This window comes from Dromiciops gliroides, chromosome 3, assembly GCF_019393635.1.
Source record: "Dromiciops gliroides isolate mDroGli1 chromosome 3, mDroGli1.pri, whole genome shotgun sequence".
Lineage (NCBI taxonomy): Eukaryota > Metazoa > Chordata > Mammalia > Microbiotheria > Microbiotheriidae > Dromiciops > Dromiciops gliroides.
In genome coordinates, this window is record NC_057863.1 from 459,773,671 (window position 1) to 459,794,181 (window position 20,511).

General features: G+C 36.1%; 1 protein-coding gene across 1 annotated transcript in view; it reads left to right on the top strand.

Annotated features, from left to right (window-relative positions):
* ACVR1 (activin A receptor type 1) overlaps positions 1-20,511 on the top strand; it is a 146,940-nt gene that overhangs the window by 94,576 nt on the left and 31,853 nt on the right. The window contains 3 exon segments of the mRNA XM_043997145.1: positions 5,297-5,511; positions 8,405-8,504; positions 12,507-12,653. Coding sequence (XP_043853080.1) covers positions 5,297-5,511; positions 8,405-8,504; positions 12,507-12,653 — 462 coding nt within the window.

A 20,511-nucleotide genomic window follows, 5' to 3' on the forward strand; every position in this document is an offset into this window, starting at 1 on the left:
AGTAGTGTCACCAGAAAAAGTGACAAAGAAGAAAAAGGACTGTACTATGTATGATACATTATAATAATGGTGTTCATGTAAATCAGTTGTGTCAAACTCACATAGAGATTGCAGCCATGAAATCACACATAACTATCCATCCACCATATATTTATTTAGACTATAAATGTATATATATACATACACATATATGGGATATATATGTGTGTGTGTATGTATGTGTATATATATATGTATGTATATATATATGTATGTGTGTATATATATATATGTATGCCCTACCCATGGGGAAGACAAAGGTAGTAGTGAACTGAACTATCAGGATGTGGGAAAATTCCTACCTTGAAGCAATACCCTGTCTCTATCTAGAGATAGATATCTTTATATCTATATATCCATATATCTGCATACACACACACACATATATATACGCACACATACACACATATCTTTTGTTGTTGTGGAGTTGTTTCAGTTGTATCCAACTCTTCATGACTTTTTTGGGGGTTTCTTTGGCAAAGATCCTGAAGTGGTTTGCCATTTCCTTCTCCAGCTCATTTTACAGATGAGAAACTGGGGCAAACTGGGTTAAGAGACTTGTCCAGGATCACACAGCTAGTGTCTGAATGTGGATTTGAACTCATGAAGATGAGTTTTCCTGATTTCATGCTTGCTACTCTATCCACTGTTCTATCTACCTGCCCCACATATATATCTAGATATAGGTATATCAACACATTAAAATCAGATAGGAACTACATATTAATCTGGTTTGGGCTACCCTTAGGAGGGGTGTTGTAGGCTGTTTGATGAACCTTAGTCATCATCAATAAAAAGTTGAATTCCATTAATCAGTTTCTGTTCAAGAAGTATATAATACATTTCAGGTAGATTTCCATCAAAAGTAGTTAAAAGAAAAAACCTAGCATATATCTGTATCTATATATGTATGTAGGTATATATGTATATATATTTCAGTTATATGCAAAATAAGCCCAAGGTAAATGAATAAGTTCATAATATATATTGAATTATGTTGGAGGAAATTGTCTTCCTAATACAAATAGATAGCTTAGCAAATTCTTCATGCATGCTAAGTGCCCATGCTGTATATAAAGATGCGATCATAATACTGTACTCTTTCTATAACATTTTACCTTTTATGATGGGCTACATATATTGCTGGTTTGATCCTCATAACCATCTAGTAAATTAGACAGAGAATGGAAGCTGAAGCCTAAGAGTTTAAGGGACTCGCTATATGAAACTGAGCTGATTATGTGGCTAGAACAGTCTTCCAATTTACTCCTGTGAATGCTCTTCTTGATACATCACATTCCTTCTCAGCAGAAAAGACATGTTTGTGAAGTTGCCAGTCAGAGACAAAATTAGACTCACAAAAAACTACTAGAGAAAGGTATTATCCAATCTTTCCTTTATTCTCTTCATTTTTTCCTTTTCTCTCTGCACTAGACTTTTATACTTTCATTCATGACCCTTATATTTATTTCATCTTTCTTTAGTCTCTGTTTTCCTAACAGAATTAAAACTGCTAAGGGACCTAATATGAGTTCTGTTTTCTAAAATAGTTTGTATGCTCTACTTTTTAGATTCCCTCTGCCCCCAGCCTCTTTTGTTGTTGTTGTTGTTGTTGTGCCCACACTCTTAGACATATCATTTCCTACATGTGGTAGAAAAGGTATTGCTTCGTGGTAGAAATTTTCCTATGTAGCTGATAGTTCAGTTTATTACTAACCTCTTTGGCCTTGCCATGGGCATGTTTTCCTCATTTTCCATGAGCTCTATTCCCTTATCCTTGCCCTCCCACTCCTTGGGCTGTCAGATGCTGCAAGGATTTCTAATTCTCCTTCTCTAGGGGCAGGGTGCATGGTCTAAAGTATCAAATTCTTGTCGATCACACCCATTTGCATAGCCTCCAACTCTCTTTATAGAAGTTCTCTCATGGAAACATTCATCAGTGGTATCCTCTACCACTTCTGAAGCAAGATTTCCTTCTTTCTTTCTATCTTTTTGCCTCCTTGCCCATTCTCCTGGAGGGTCTCTTCCTGAGTGACTACAAGAGTTATTTTTCCTTCCTTGTTCACTTTGACGTGATTTGGGAATATCACGTATTCACCTCTCTCTTCCTCATGTTATCTTTCTCCCCTTTCCCTCTCATTCTGCAATTTAGTCCTTCAAGACCATCATCAAATCACATGGGTGTTATGAGGTTTAGTCCATGATGTTTCAGTACTGTTTGTCCACTATCACTTCTATTTGCCTTATGCTTTCACGCTTATGTACTTTTAGAAAGAAATCTCTTAATGGGCCCCTGTTGCTTTTTTGTTCCTCTTGTCTCGGTTGCTATGTCTGTTTACCTTTCTTGTATTTGAAAAGCAAATGGTTTATTTATGTCTAGTTTTCTTTCTAGGAATGTTTTGAATGCCTCTTTTTATTGGATGCCCCCCACGCCCCAATTGATTGTTAGTCTCTGGTTTCCAAGATAGTTTGCTTTAGGTCTATCTATCTCAAGCTCCTTTGTACTTCAAAATACATTATTCTACTTTCTCCTGCAGTTTTTGGTGGTTGCAGAAAAATATGTTATTTCAACCCCCCCCCCCCCTTTTTTTTGCATTTGTGGTCTTTTTCTTGTTTCTTACAGAATTTGTCATTTGTCATTGGGATTTTTAAATTTAATCATTATGTGTTTTGGATATTGAAGCATAGTTGTTTTTTTTCTCTCCCAGAGACAATCTTTAGATTCTTTCGATTAGTATGTTGCCTTTGTTCAGAAGTTCTAGGCAGTTTTCTTGCATTATGATGTTCAACTTTTTTGACTTGCATTTTTCTGGGAAACCTATGATCCTGAAGTTATTTCTACATATCCTGCTTTAGGATCAATGTTTTGTTTGGAGATTGTTTTCTTTGAACATTATTGCATTTTGTTTCTCTTCTAGATCATCCTTCTGTTCGTGTATTTGTATTCCAATAAGTTATTTTCTCTTCTTTAGTTGTTGAAGGTTGCTATTGTGGATTCAGGTTTTTCCATTCTGCTAATTATTTTGACTCTGTAGGCCATTCTGCTTTCACAATTCTTTTTCTCTTAACCATTCTGGAACTTCCTGCAGTAGCTCTATGCCCTCTTGACAATCCACAGGGCCTTCTGCCTTATCAGGCATTGATTGATTTTCCTTTGTCTTGAATTATTTATTCATAGGTGTCTGGACTCTTTTAGCTGATTTAGAGGTCACAGTTTCTGTCTTAATCTGTTTAAGCCATAGTATTTATTTTTTGTTGTTGTTGTTGTTTTTGTTTTGTTTTGGTTTTTTTGTTTGTTTGCTGGGCAATGGGGGTTAAGTGAATTGCCCAGGGTCACACAGGTAGTAAGTGTCAAGTGTCTGAGGTCGGAGTTGAACTCAGGTCCTCCTGAATACAGGGCCAGTGCTTTATCCACTGCGTCACCTAACTGCCCCCTAAGCCATAGTCTTTAACAAAATTTTCTTAGTCTTTTTTCCTTATATTTCCATATAGCATACTCTCCAACTCCTTACTCTTTCATGAGGGTTTCCTTGGAGGCTGGACCTCAAAGCTTTCTCAGACTTTTCCTGTGTTTTACTAACCTCTGTCTTTGCCCCAACTGACATCTAGAAGGGAAAGAAACTGGCCCCAGCTGGATACTTGGCTTTTTACTCCAGGAGTGCCATATAGCCACCTGTTAGTGTCCTACGCTAGTTCCCCTTACTTTCTTACAACACCAAGTCTACAGCCATGCTACTGTCTATCGAGGACAAACTTCTCTGCCTTTTGTTTTTTGGCCTCATTGGGAGGATGGAGGGGTAGTTGAGTTCTGTTGAAAACCCATAGATAGTTTATGTAACTCTACCTCATGGGAAATGAGATGTGTGGGAGAGCAATATTGAGTGAATGATTTAAAAGTTAAGGATTAGCCTTCTCTGCTGGCGTGGCTAGGTGGCACATTAGATAGAGTTCCAGGCTTCCAGTAAGTAAGACCCAAGTTCCAACCTGACCTCAGATATTTATTAGTTGTGTGATCCTGGGCAGGTCATTTAACCCTATTCGCCTTAGTTTCCCCATCCATAAAATGAGCTGGAGAAGGAAATGGAAAACCACTCCAGGATCTTTGCCAAGAATGCCCCAAAAGGGATTATGAAGAGTTGGACATTACTGAAAAATGACTAAACAACAACACTGTTAATTTGCTATATGTTTTTTTTACCTTTGTTAAGGTTCTTGTCTCCTAAACCATTAAGGGAGTAGAAATGGCTTCATATCATATGCATAATTCCTTTTTTAGAGATGTTGAAAAGGTCATGAGGATCAGAGAAAATGTCTAGTCCTCTATCTTGTTAGACATATGACCTGAAAGTCTGCTCCAGTATATTATCAAGTAAAAGTACATATAGGACCAATTGTAATTTTTACAGGGTTGCAAATAAGTGAAAAGAGTTAAAGAATTTAAAGACCTTTGAGATCATGTATCTCAAATGTATTTCATTGTGGGTTTGAATAGTTAGGGGGTGAGCTGCATGAAAGCATTTGGCTCAAGATTGATTTGGCAAAGTCGAAAGGGTATAATGAAGGATAAGAAAAGACTGAAGACAAGGAAGAGTTATATACAGCACCCATGCTGAGGGCACAAAGTAAAGGGCCAGACTAGAGCAGAGCATTCTGGGAAGTGAAGTGATGGGGGTTGAGGATGAATAGTTTAAGGCTGAACTTGATTCATAAGACCGCTGGGAAACTTGTAGGCTCTTAAACAGAGAGAGGGATAGTCTCAAAGATATGGTATCTGAGGAAGATTTGGAGGACAATACCTACTTGTGATGTATTTGAAGTTGGAGAGAAACTTCCATAGTGAAGTGGAAGGTGAGGAAGAAAATCTGCCACAGATTTAATTTGTTTGCTTCAGATAACTACCTTTGTCATAGTAATATTGAAGACTGGTGTTTTTCAAGGCTCTGAAGGTGAAAAACACTGCAGGTCAAATTCTCTTGTCAGCAGTTATTGCTTTTGTTTTGTTAAGTTTAAAAATGTTTTCTTGTTTATTATCTAATTTGTAGTAGATTTTTTGCAAACCCAAATTTTGTTCTTATTGCTTAGGTTGTTGAATGTTAGAATTTGAAATGACTTTCCCCCCTACCCTCTTGTAATGTTTTATGTTGAAAGAAGGATATGTCTTGTTTTTAAAACTAAAGCTTATTGTTAAAAGAAATCTCCTTTATATACCAAGCAAACAGTGATCTTTATGGCTAATTAATTACCTTTTTCTCTCTAGGGAAATCCTTCCCAGGAGGATATTCACGATTCGGCCTGGACTATATGGCCATCTTTATAGGCCTCTCTATAGCAACATGCCTTTTTGTTATTCTACTGGTTGTGGGCATTCGGAAATTTAGAAAACGGAATCAGGAGCGGCTTAACCCTAGAGAAGTGGAATATGGTACCATTGATGGACTCATCACTACAAATGTTGGCGACAGCACCTTAGCAGTGAGTTTTGAATGGGGCTGGAAATTTTTAAAAAGTCCACAAGGGCTGGATGATATAGGAAAAAAAGGTCCATTGTACTCTTTTACTTGAAATATGAAATACCAAGTACTAGCTAGTAACTGTGCTTGGCAGAATTTAGATAGGTAGGTAGATAGATGGATAGATAGATAGATAGATTTTACAAAGCTGCCCAGAGCTGTGCATGCTGTACAAGTCACTCATGTTGTGAGCTTATGGTCATGGTTCACATTACTTTTTTGGGCAGTCATATGACATTAAACATGGATAGATGCTTATATTAATGGAAGGGAGAGTTTCATTTTTCTTCTAAATTCTTTTTTTTTTAGTGTTAGTTTTTTTTCTTTGATTGTATAGGCTTGTCTACCATTTAAATTCCCCACTGTCCTATTTTATCCTTCCCAAATTATTTTGCCTTTCATTTATTGCAACATAACTCCTAATTGTTAAGCTGTTAAAACTTGTGTCTTGAAGAGAAAGGAGCTTTACTATCCCTGTGCTGCCACCTTGTGGAGCAATGAAACTTTTTGAATGGTTAAAATGGAGAGGGTTATTTAAAAGGATTTAAAACATATAGAAATTCTCTTTTTCATGTTTCTATGATGGAACCATTTTGAAAGAACTATCAGTGTCTTCTAGTTTTTTTTTTAACACAGTTTTAAAATATTGATAAGAACGTTAATAGTAAATAAGCCTTTTCATCCCTGGTTAGATCCTTTTGGTACTAAAATGTCAAATGTATTGTTTTGTATTCTTTGTTTTATAGGAAGTCATTTGTACCATACTGAACACTGTGTGCAAGTAGTAGGCTTTATACAACACAAGAATTTTGTTGTAAGAGGTTGGGATGTAGGGCTACATTTTTATGTTTTAAATTCTCTTCCCCATATTTAAAAAATATATATTATTATTATTTTTTTACTCAGGGCCTAAAAGGTCTATTCCTAAAATCCAGCTTTTCTGACATAGAAACTTTTTTTTTGTTTGCAAGAGCTTCTCTGGTAAATTTTTAAAAGGCACTAATGTGATAAAGCTTCTGTTGATTTTGAAAAGCAGAGGGTAGATTTCCTCAGATTTCTTAGACTGTGACTATTCACATTAAGATAGGGAGGAAAGTAAAATGTATTCCTTCAAAGGAATCCTTAATATGCTGCCTACTCTAAGGAATATAGGGCAAATCCACAAGTAATGAGTTATTGAGAGGTTCCAAGATAACTAAATTAGAGTAGACAAGTCAGAAACCTTTTAGGAAGAAATGATTGGTATGACATTTCAAGAATAGCTTCTTCTTAAAATGGGATATCAGCTAACTTTGTATTCTCAGAAAAAGCAAGAAGCTTTTGCTAATTTCAACATGTAGACTAGACTAATAAAACCCTGAAGACCTGCTGCTGGGTCATTCATTCCACCTTTGGGGGTAAATGAGGATAGGCCTAGAGTTACCTCACCCAGCTGTCTCTTCTCCTATCTTTTGCCTATCTTGGACATATTTCCACCTATCTACTTAATATGTTCCTGGAAGTACCCTGGAAAGAGGATGTATTCAATTTCAAGACAGAAAATTGTTTTCTTCAAAAGGAAATGCACTTAAGACCTCTCAAGTTCTAAGAGAAATTAGATGAATTTATCGAGTTAGTGAAAAGAGAAGGGGCAAGAGGGAATTCTTACAAAGCTCAGGCAAAATAGGGTGCTAAAATAAATTAGACAGAGCTTCATTCCTCTGAGCTGCTAACATAGAACTAATTACCAAGGGCAATGATAGGAACAGCTAGTGTAAATTACTGTTTAAATAGCTTTTACAATTTAAGAAGAAGGATGGGAGTATGTCCCAGAATAGTCTTTTAAAGTCAATCCGATGAGATGACAGTATAAAATCATGCTATGGTACCAGTTTGACGAACACTCTTAAAAACAAGATATATAAACTGTCATGAATTGCAGTCTGTTGACTTCTTCATTTAAATGAGTTATCCATTTGCGAATTCTTGGCTGAAATTATGTTTATCCACTAGTGAATTGTCTTACAAAACTAAAATGCATGGTTTATTCCTGGGATGAGACTAGGTGTATCTCCTTTTTGACAAATCACAGCATTTGATTATTTAAAAGAAAACTTGTTACTTCAAGAAGAATCTCTTAGCTGTGTTGTAAAGGTTAAACACATAAAGAATAAAAATATGAAGAGAGAAAAATGAATAGCAAACTATTATGGAGCAGAAGGCTTCAAAAGTAACCCTTTGAACTCTAGGCAACCCATGATTATCCATTTTATAGTTTATCTAGTCTCTCGAGTCTCCTTTTTCTGCCCCTTGGATTAATATTTGCCTTTTTGTAAGTTTGGTGATTGCTAGTGATTCTCAGAGGTTTAGAGGAAGTGAAAGAACATGAAATGTAAACAGACCAACATTAAAACTTTGCCCCTTTACTAAAGTATTTTGAAAAGCAATTACTTTTTTGGAATGCTGCCTCCTTTCATGGTATTATTACCACCATTTACGTGGTTCCACAATTGGCTATGTAAGGATACTGTCCCTGCTTCAAATGAGAGATTTCCACCATCTTGTCACTGTGTTTAGGAAGACGTCTCTCCTTGGCTGACTCTATGAGTGAAAAGGAAAACTCTCTCTGCAACTGGTAACCAAGAAAATATATACATATATATTTTTTGACTACATACCTCATTTGTAGAAGCAGATTTGGGTTGGCTTTTTTTAAAAGGGAAATTTCATTATGTTATTTCTCGTTCATGACTACATCCCGTCAGCAAGTGATAACATGCATGCTTATTTTGTCCTTGTATTCTTTTATTGAATAAAGAGAAATTACTCTTAGCTATTTCCCAATGGTCCTTCTTTCTCCTTGTTTCAAACCACAGGATTTAATGGATCATTCTTGTACATCAGGAAGTGGCTCTGGTCTTCCTTTTCTCGTACAAAGAACCGTGGCTCGTCAGATTACACTACTGGAGTGTGTAGGTTGGTAACAGTTTTTTTCCCCCCTTTTTCTCCTTTGCTCTCTTCTGAGAATAGATAATGGAATGGGAGATGGGAAATTTGGTTCTCATCTTTGCTCATTACAATTGTGTGAGGAGACAAGTCTTGACCCTTTAGCATAGTATGGACTTTTGGTCCACATGGAGACTGAAGGAAAACATTCAGCATGTACTTTTCTGAACCCCAAATGTACTTGTCTAATTTCCTGTAGAACTGAATTACCCTTTTGGATTTTTGGGGTTTATGTATTCCCTAGTTGTAGCTTTAACAATTCATGACTCTAGGTATTCATGTATCCTTCAGTCAGGAAGGTGGAGATTTTAACATGTCTCTTAGGTTCTTTACTACTTATGAGTATCTGGACAAGTCATCTAACTTTTGCAGCTTCCTTTTTACCTGTCTGTAAAATGGGCATAATAACATTTATCTCACAGGGTTTTTGGTAAGCATTTAATAAATGCTGGTTATTTTATGTGTGGTATATGTAAAAAGTGCTTGGTAAGTTTTATAGTGCTCAGTAAATGCTATCTCATTACTATTTTTTTAAACTAGAAACATCTTCTGAATAGAAAATATTCTTGAGGGTCCTGACTTAAGGTTTTTGATTTTCAGTAGCTTTTATGGAGCATTTTGGTTTTGTTGTTGTTATTGTTGTTTTTTTAATCCAGTAATGTTCAATCTTTCATGGATTCCTCTTTGATATGAGGGCTAAAATAAATATGGACATGTCAAAGTAGTTTGTTGAAAATAAAGCTCTTTATACATATCAATTAGAAGCTTTTTTCGAATGAAAGAATGGGAGTTGCATCACAGGACATTATAAATAGAAATGAAAAATTAGGCTTGGTTAAAAAAAAAGAAGTAGAAATTCTTTATCCAGTAGATAGGCAGATTCCCAAATTGAATTTGAAAAGATTTCTAGGCTGCTTGCTGTCTTTTCTCTGAAAAGTCTGCTGAGATTTTAAGGCCTTTGAGAAATCAGGAGAAGAATCAGTGTTACACTTAAAGGGCTGACTATCAGATAGAGAAGGACAATGCTAAATGTTTCTAATTTTCATTCCATACTTCAAATTATATGGGAAGATTGCCAACTCTTTCCCCACAAGCTTTGAGAGTAAAGTGGTCAATCTTGATTACTTCTTTGGTGCGTGCTCCACTGAACTTGTTCTGCTGCCATAGATCATGTCCTAGAGCCCAGGAAAAGTGTGTACGGCATCTTAAAAATGGTGTTGGCTCTCCACCAGGATGCTAGGGGCTTTAAAAATAACTGCAGGAGCAGTGGACTTCATTTTTTAAATTGCATAGTTCTTAAAAGTAGTTGGCTCCAAATACATTTGGTGGAGACATTTCAATAGAAAATCCAAAGGAGGAGTGGGGATTGAAGCATGCTCTAAGAGAATTGGCAGTATTCTTGCTGATAGAAGCAAAAAAAAAAGTTTTATATACTGAGTCCTTCCTTCCTTTTGACTGTGCTCTGAAAAGGCAAAGATTAAACCTTGAAATGTAGATCAGTTAGCATATATGATGATTTAAACTGAACACTAGTATATAGCAACTGAAAATTCTATAACAGACATTGAGTTTAGCAAATATCCTATGGACCAACAAACCAGTATGCCTCAGAAAACTAGCTGTAGTCTCAACACTCTTAAGTAAGAGGCTAAGATGACTAAAGTATTAGCACAGAGTTAAATAAGTTTACCATAAGCAGGATAAACAAGATTACTTACAACATACAGCTATAAATGGGATGAGGGGAGGACTGGAAAGAGAGCAGAGATTATGAGATCTTTTGACTTGCATTATAATTAATCCTGCAGTCCATCTTCTAAGTATAACTTCCACGGCAAGGTTATTTCAATTGTGTTAAATAGATGAAGGGCAGTCCCTAGTTAAGAGTCAGCAGACTATTATGAGCCTTTTTAGCTCTAGCAGTTTCCACAGGGTGGGTGCTTAAGAAACAAGGAAATGCTTTTCAGTCAGTATTCATAGTAATGTGTGCCCTGGTGTTAATGTACTTATAGTTATTTCTTACATATCATGGAAGAGATATATCTCGGTTTCAATATATTGCATATAGAAAGTTGCAATGTCAGCACAAGAAAGTTAGGGGCAGCAAGGTGGCACAGTAGATAGAGCACTGGCCCTGAAGTTGGGAGGACCTGAGTGCAAATTTGACCTCAGACACTTACTAGCTATGTGACCCTGGGCAAGTTATTTAACTCCAATTGCCTCAAACATTCAGGGCCATCTTCAGTTATCCCGATATATATTTTGCCACTGGATCCAGATGGCTCTGAAGGAGAGAGTGAGGTTGGTGACCTTGCACAGCTCTCCCTCATTTAAATCCAATTTAGTGCAAGCCATGGCATCACCCCAATACCATGGTCCTCTTTGGGAATGAAGGACAAACAACAAGAAGAAATTAAATGGGAATTTGGGGGGGAGTATTGTGGAGACTTCAGATGACACATGAAGGCTAGCCAATGACAGAGTGTATGATCAAATACTTAACCCAAATTTTACAATAAGTTATTGTAAATACCCTATAATAGTAAAATAAAAAAATCAGATTTCTTCTCTGATACAAAGAGACGGCCAAACAATTTTTATACAGGTTTTTCAGATTGCAGGGGCACTGTACCCCTAACCCCATGATATGGAAGGGATAACTATATTTTCACAAACTTAAAATCAAGTACCAAAATCCACATAACCTTGGGAGAAATCCTACAGCACCAAAGAAAGGAAGAACACTTGTTTCAAGTTATCTCTCTAGCAAGAAGATGCTACTAGATTGAGTATTGAATGTGTGTGCATGTATTTTTCCATCCTTGTGCACATATGTTTGTGTTTTCCCTCTTGCTTTATGCTTGTTGTTATAATACTTAAGGTCAATATATTTCCTTCAATTAAATAATGGAAAAGAGAGTCTGTGGTAGTCAAAGATAGGTATATTGATTCAGCAGGACTGGATCATATGCCATTAGGGCCGAATCACAACTATCCAATGCAGATGTTCAGAAACTTAAAAGCTCATGTAGCCTTTCCATTGTTGTGGCTGGTGTACATTAATGCACCGTTCATGAATGGGTTCCATCAGTTCTGTCAAGAAACCAAATAGTCATCACACTTCTCAATATCAGACTCTGTTTTTAGAATATGCAGTTTAAAGCATTTCAAAAATACTTATTCTTCCTCTTCAGTGAAGGTTTCTTTTCTTCTCTCTCCAGTCCCCAGTTTATACTTCAATATGCCATAATTTTGTTTCCCTTTCTCACAGTGAACTCTTCAACTGTGTACCAATACTAGAGGAATTTTTGCCTCATGCTACCCTAATAATAGCAGTAGAATTGTTTCCCTTTCTTCACTTACTTCTGGCTTCCCAAACTTTCAGACCATAGTCCTATAAAGTACTATATAAATGTCAGCTACAATATATTTTTTTAACTAGGATCTGTGTTCACAATGACTGTTTAGAATTCCATTTGGGGAAATACCCTTTATTGATGTAGCTGTTCTGTACCATATCAGCTGAGTTGTATGGGATATGGAGTAGTTAAATGACTTGTCCAGGGTTACAAGGCCAGCATGTTGTAGAGGCAAGACTAGAATAGTTCTTCATGATTCTAAATGATGTTTCATTATTCACTTCCTTCAAACTTGATGATAATAATTATTCTCTTGCACTTTTAAAATTGAATAATACTTCCTGACTGTATGCAGGGCTTCAGAGATATTGAGGAAGGCTGAATGTTTCCTGTCTTATTGAATGTGTTATAGGCAAAGGCTTACAGTGGCTGGTGAAATTGGTTTTCAAGGTAAACAATCTAAACAATAAGGAGTTGCAGACATTAATTTTATTGACTTGTTTTTAAAGTTTAATTTAGTTTGTAACCACTCAGGACCTTTGAGAGCTAATTGGAGTTGGCTCTCTCTAATGGAGCCCATTGATCAAAATCACCTTTGCTTTGCCTTCATCAGGAAAAGGCCGATATGGAGAGGTGTGGCGTGGCCACTGGCAAGGAGAAAATGTTGCTGTGAAGATATTCTCCTCCCGTGATGAGAAATCTTGGTTCAGAGAAACAGAGTTATATAACACTGTATTGCTAAGGCATGAAAATATTCTAGGTAAGTAAGAGGAGTAACCTGCTAGCTAATCATATTTATAAACTAAAATAAATATTAATAGAATATGTTGTTTCATAATTTTTTATCTTGTTTTTGTGAAAGTGAACTAAAGAGTATAATGTAAAATAATAGAAGTGGAAATAGCCAAAAGTTGCTTATAAACATAGGGCAGCTAGGTGGTGTAGTGGTTATAACACTGAGCCTAGAGTCAGGAAGAACTGAGTTCAGATTTCAACTCAGTTACTTAATAGCTGTCACCTTGAGCAAATCACTTAAATCTCTGTTTGCCTCACTTTTCCCAACAGTGAAATGGTGATGATAATAGTACCTTCTTTACCATGTTGTTGTGAAGTTCAAATGAGATATTTGCAAAGTGCTTAACACAATGCCTGCCAGCTAGGTGGCCTAGTGGAGAGAGCACTGGTCCTGAAGTTGGGAGGACCTGATTTAAAATGTGGCCTCAGGCACTTACTAGCTGTGTGACCCTGGGCAAGTCACTTAATCCCAATTGCCTTAAACATCCAAGGCCATCTCCAGTTATCCTGATATGTATCTTTCCACTGGACCCAGATGGCTCCAAAAGAGAGAATGAGCTCAGTGGCTTTGCACAGTCCTGCCTCACTTAAATCCAATTCACTGCAAGTCATGACATCACCTCAATGTCATGGTCCTCTTTCAGTATGAAGGACAAACAACAAAAACAACACAATGTGTCTAGCACAACATCAGTATTATATAAATGCTAAGTGTGATTATGAGGATGATGGCAATGTAAATAAGTTTGAATCATGGTGACTGAAATTCATGTCTAGAAAGGCATTTTTTCTCCTTATTTTTGCTTGAAATTGTTTTTTAAAACTGGTTCTATTATTTCATTGGTGTAGTTCTGGATGTCCTCTTTAGCCTAGAGTCTTAGAGAGGTATAGTGAGCTGCCCAGGGTCTTACAGCCTGGGTGTGTCAGTGAGGAGACTTGAACTGGAGCTTCCTGAGTCTGAGGTCGACTCTGTGTTCATTCATGCTACACCACCTCTCCAGCTTATAATTCTTCAAACTCTCTGCTGTATTTTTAATTCACATGCATTTGTACATAATGGGAGAATATATGTTAGATTTTCTTATTTCTATATCTGTAAAGGTTCCTTCTTAAAAACAAAAAACAAAAACCAAAAAAAATCCCAACCAAAACATTTTCCTTTATTTTTTGCTTTAAGGCTTTACTGATTTCTTTTTCAAACCACTTAGTGGAATTAAACTCTATTTTCTTACATTGTGCTCATTGCTTTTACCAAATTTAAATGGAACGTTTTTGCTATTTTATAAGACATCATCAGGGACATCTGATTTTAAAGTCAAGAATCAATCAAAATTTCTCTTAACTGTTGCATATTCCACAAAGCAATTTGAAAAAAAAATATATATATATATATATACAGCAATCATTGAAGAATGATACACTATTACTATGAATTGCAGGGAATATTGAAAGTTGGGCACCAAGGTAATTTTATAAGTTAAAAAATCTATGCAAAAATATCCGAACCATGCTAATTTCAGCACTGTTATAATAACATCCTGGGGCAAAGCTTCCATGCTGTTCTGTAGACTTTAAAAGAAGTCATCTCTAGGGTAGGGTGGGGGGAGGGTAGAAAAAAAAAGAAGAAAAAAGAAATTTACAGGATAATTTTGTTGTATATTTGAAAGGAATAGCAAATTGTGCTTAGTAGATTTACAGTTTCATGTACAATCATCTTTCTTATTGTACTATGTTATGGAAATGCTGTATTCTATAAATATGTATTAATGTAAAAAAAATAAAAGGGGGAAAAAAGAATCTCCTTCAGGGTCCCTGACACAATGTAACTCCTCCAAACACATGAGTTGGCACTTTGCCATTCACTTTCAGAGTACGGCCTAAGGTTTGTGTGTCATCTTGTTCAAAGCCTGATCAAGGTAGTCATACTTAGGAGACAGAAAAAGTCACCTTTGTGAGGTGATTCATTACACTAGGTTTCATATATCGCAGAACAGTGTTTATTACCTGTAATGATAGATAAGCTCAGTTTTCTATTCTTTTCCACCTTTTACATAATAATTGTCATGATTTTTCTATGGATTCACTTGACATTAAATCTCTCTCTCTTGTGTTATTTTTTTGTTTGCTTTAACATCTTTGGCACATTTTGCAAGTTTTCTGTATCTCTCATGCTTTGTGATCCAGAGTTTCCTTTCTTTTCCTTTGTTATCATTAAAATAATACTTGAGGCTAACAACACATGGCCTTTTCTACCCTGAGAATGTTACTGTAGCAAAATTCCCATTCTGTATTTCCTCCTACCGATTTGTTATTGTTAAGTCATTCAGTAGTGTCTGACTCTTCATGACCCAGTGAGTCCCATAATACATCAGTGTTGTCCGTGGGGATTTCTTGGCAAAGATACTGGAGTGGGTTGCCAATTCCTTCTCCAGTAAATAGAGTCAAATAGTTTAAGTGACTTTCCCAGGGTCACACAGCTAGTAAGCATGTGAATCTGGATTTGAACTCAAGTCTTCCTGTCTCTAGATGAAGCACAGAACCACCTAGCTGCCTCCCATAGTCCCCTCTCTTTTTTCTTTTTCTTTCCAACATTCATTTTTATAAGATTTAGAGTTCCAAATTTTTCTCCTTCCCTTCCTTTCCTCCCCCCTCCACAAGACAGCAACCAATCTGATATAGGCCATATATGTACAATCCATTGTCTGTGTTCAATCAATATCAGTTTTTTCTCTGGAGGTAGATAGTATGCTTCATCATTAGTCCTTTGGGATTGTCTTGGATCATTGTACTGCTGAGAGTAGTTAAGTCATTCATAATTGCTCATAGAACAATACTGCTGTCACTGTGCACAATGTCCTTCTAGTTCTGCTCACTTCACTATACATCAATTCATATGAGCCTTTCCAGGTTTTTCTGAAATCATGCTGTTTGTCATTTCTTATATCACAATAATATTCCATTATAATCATATACCACAGCTTGTTCAGTCAATCCCCAATTGATGGACATTCCTTGGATTTCCAATTCTTAGCCATCACAAAGAGTTGCTATAAATATTTATGTACAATTTTTTCCCTTTTCTGTTTTTCACAATTATTATTGTTAATTGTTTCCCTCCATCCCATTCCCTTCCCCATGATATTCACTCTATTATATATCTTCTTTCACTCTATCCCTCCTTAAAAGGGATTTGCTTCTGACTGCCCCCTCCCCCAATCTGCCCTCCCTTCTTTTGCCCCTCCCTCCTTATCCCCTTCCCCTCCTATTTTCATAGTCAACTCTTATTGAAGTTTCTCTGATAAAGGATTTATTTTCAAAATATTTAAGGAATTGATTCAAATTTATAAGAAGAAACAGTACCTAATTGGCAAATGGTTAGAGGATATGAATGAGCAGTTTTCAGTGGAAGAATTATAAACTATTACATGCCATTAAAAAATTCTCTACACCACTAATAATTGGATAAATACAAATTAAAGCATCTTAGAGGTTTCATCTATCATAATGTCAAAATTGGCAAGAATGGAGAATGACAGGACTGCAGGAAGACCAGCACATGAATGCACAGTTGGTGTTGCCATTCTGGAAAGTATTTTGGAACTGTGCCCCCAAAGTCATTAAATGGTACATACCTTTCAACTCAGCAAAAGTAGGCCTATACCTCAAAGAGATTAAAGAAAAGGATCAATATATACAAAAGTATTTATACCAGTTCTTTTGTAGTAGCAAAGAACTGGAAACTAAGGAGGTGCCCATCAAATGGGGAAGTGTTCAACAAAATATGCGTGTAATTCAATGAAATGAAATGTTAAATGATGAAAAACTTTAAGGTACCTGGGAAGATTTATATGAACTGATACAAAGTGAACTGAGTGGGACTAGGAAAATAATTTATACAGGAACAAAATCAAACAACTTTGAAAGACTTAAGACTTCTGATTAGAGCAGTTGCCAACCAATCTTAACAGACTACCTACCCCCTAACAGAAAATGTGTGTCGGTATATACACACACACACACACACACACACTGGTAATTTATTTTGTTTGACTGTATTTGTTACTAGGGTTTTCTTTTTCTTTTCCAATGGTATAAGGGTGAGGGGTGTTTTGAGAGAGAAAATAGATTTTTGTTAATTGAAAAAAATTTAAAATAAAAAAGAAATGCTTTGGGGTATATCATCATAAATTACTCTGAGTTGTAGTTAAGGTATCCTAGGGAAATAGGGTACCTTGATAGCTAGTATCGGGCACTGTCTGACCTATTATCATTTATATACCATTTCTTTTCTAACTCCCTCAAGAAGATCCTTTATAAACTACATACTCTTCCTCTTGCTCTCTTCCCACCTCCTTTGTCTTTTGTGACCCACATTCCTTGAATTATAGCCATCCCTATCATGTTGGCACGTCCTTTTCTTTTCCATTTAGCACTTCTCTCCTCCCCTACTTTGCTCTTCACTGTGCTTTTGTGTGTTGTATAATGAGTTATATGACATTTAAAAAAAATTAAAAACCTTTACAAATATGTATAGTCAACCAAAACAAAATTCCACATTGGCATGTAAAAAAAATTGTGTCATTCTGCACTGAGTCCTTCCTTCTCTCTATCAAGAGGTAAGTAGAGTAAGGAAGGTAAGCAGAGGCCTGTTTCATCATTAGTCCTTTGGAATTGTGGTTGATCATTATACTGATAAGATTGTCTCATTCTTTCAAAGTTGTTTGCCTTTACCATATTATGGTTACCATATAAATTGTTCTGGATCTGTTTAGTTCACTCTGTGTCAGTTCATACAAGTCTTATTGAGTTTCTCTGAAACCATTTATGTCATTATTTCTCTTAGCATTTCATCACATTTCCATACCTTAGCTTGTTTGTACATTTCCTCAACTTATGGCCATCTTTTTAGGGGTTTTTATGCTTATAAAGTATTCCATTTTGGGTTAGAAAACAATAATGGTGGCCAATATTTATGTAGCTTTTTATATTTCATTTGAACCTTATAATCTGTGAGGTAGAACAACCATCACCACCACCATCACAAAAGTTGCTGTAAGGATCAAATTAGGGAGCATGTAAGTAAAGAGCTTTCCAAACTTTAAAATAGTATGTAAATATGAATATGCTTTATAAGTAAGAAAACCTTATCATTATTACCATATTCTCATTTGGCCCTTCCCAAAGACACTGCAAACACTATCCCATTTTAGATTTGAAGAATCTGAAAGTGGAAGGAGAGATGCATAGAGTACTTGACTCATCACCAGTCATCTTAGATTTCATCTTGGATCCTCCATTACATTAAAGTGCCACCTCTCTATGACAAATGCTTGTCTTTGTGGAGGAATCCTCTTGAGTATATTGTACAGATACCCCCACCTTAAAATACTATTGTTTTATTAAAATTCCTACTTCTTTCATTCCCTGCCCCCAAGTTGGAGGAGAAAGTGTGCTTAGGAAATGATTTGATTATTCCCAGAAATAAAGGGGAAAGAGGAAAGAAAACACATATTAGGGATCTTAGCCTTTTGGTGATATGGATCCTTTGATAGTTTGCTCAACTATGGACCCTTTTTTGGAGTATTGTTTTTTAATGCATAAAATAAAATACATAGCTTAACAAAGACAACAAGTTATTGATATAAAGTTATCAAAACATGAAATAAGCCCATGAACTCCTGGTTAAGAACCCCCTGCCAAATGTCTATAAAGAGCTTTTGTAAACACTGGTTAGAAACAACTAATTACCCAGAGGGAAACTAGGTGGTGCAGTGGATATAATGCTAAGCCTGGAGTCAGGAAGTTCAAATCTGGCCTTAGACACTTAGTAGCTGTGTGACCCTGAACAAGTCCTTTAATCCTGTTTGCCTCAGTTTCTTCATCTGTAAAATGAGCTCGAGAAGGAAATGGCAAACCACTCCTGTACCTTTACCAAGAAAACCCCCAAAAGGAGTCACAGAGACACAACTGAAACAATTAAAAACAATAAAATTACCCAGTATCTCCACAATTAAGTCCTTTGTTTATTGCTAACTAGCTATTCCTTTTTCTTTGAGCTTCTGTCTCCTTTCTGTAAAATGGAGGTATTCATCGTACCTACCTCACAGGGTTCTTTTGGATTTAAGTGAGATTATGTATAAACTTTGCACATCTTCCCAGGTGTTCCAGTAATGTTCAGCTACTGTCTTTATTTTTATGAGACGCCACAAATAACGGATAGACAACTGGACTTGAATGCAGGAAGATGGTGTCCAATCCACCCCTGAAACTTAATACCTGGCTGACTCTGGGCTTGTTACATAACTCATTGGGAACCTCAGTTTACACATTTTTAAAATGGTGACAATAACAATAGTCCTGACAACCATGACCAAATGAGAGAATATGGTTAAAGCACTTTTCAAACCTGTAAGTGCTACATAATTATGAGCTGCTGTGTCTTTACTACTGCTGCTACTGCTACTGATCTCAAAGAATTTCCATGAAGAACGTATTTTGTTAACTGTGAACCAATATAATAACATAAGTTGCTTTTAGGATGGTGTTCAATTCCTTCCCCTCATCCTTTAAGACCACTTCCAACTACACATAATTTGATTCTAATAAAGGTTTCATGTCTACAGTCTACAGTCAGAATATTACAATTTTTCAGAACTATAAAATGTGCTGTGACAGGATATATTTGTCATTTCCATTAGGAGTTTGATGGATTTCATATTAGGTTATGAGCTTTGAAACAGGAAAGAAGGCAGTTGATCCTAGGCAGTAGAAGACTGCACCACTTGCCTTACATTGGGACAAATGTTAGAAGTCATGAGGTTTGGACTTAGATTTGGCTGAAACAATATTTAGTAGAGGTGTGGAATATAAGCTTCACTCAAGGAGAGACAGCCTTAGCTACCTCTGACAATTTTAGTACCTTCACCAACTTGATAATTCATGGCTTTTCTACACTTTTTGTTTTAGTTTGCATTTTCCCTGATTTCTATTTTAAACTCTAATTATATCTTGAGAGACAGCACAATATCCTTTTCCTTCTTTACATTTTCTTATCCCTATGCTTCAGGCACATATTTTGGGGAGGCAATCAGGGTTAAGTGACTTGCTCAGGGCCACACAGCAAGTAAGTGAGACTGGATTTGAACTTAGATCCTCCTGTCTCCAGGTCTGGTGCTCTATCTCCTGTGCCACATAGCTGCCCCACTTTAGGCACATAGTGAGTTAAATATGAATTTGCAAGTGGTCTAAAAGCTTAACCACCAATGTTGTTATAGGAAAGTTAGTTTAAAATCTTGCACAACCTTCAAAAATTTGAAATACAACCTGTTTTAAAACTGGTTACAGTCTATACTCTTGAATGATATATATTTTTTTAAACTAGGCTTCAATCTGCATTCAAACTCCATCATTTCTTTCTCTGGAGGTGGATGGCATTTTTCATCATAAGTTCCTCAGAACTGTCTTAGATCACTGTATTGCTGAGAATAGCCAAGTCATTCATAGTTGATCATTATACAATATTTTTTTTATGTATGAGGTATTTTATTTTTTCCATTACATGTAAAGATAGTTCTCAACTTTTGTTTATACATGCTTTACAGTTTCAGATTTTTCTCCCTCCCTCCCCTCCCTCCCCCCTCCCCTAGACAGCAGGTAATCTGATATAGGTTATATCTATATATCTCTATACATATAGATATAGATATAGATATAGATATACACACACACACATATACACATAATAACATTAATCCTATTTCTGCATTAATCCTGTTACAAGAGAAAGAATCAGAGCAGTGATGCAAAACCTCAAAATGGAAAGA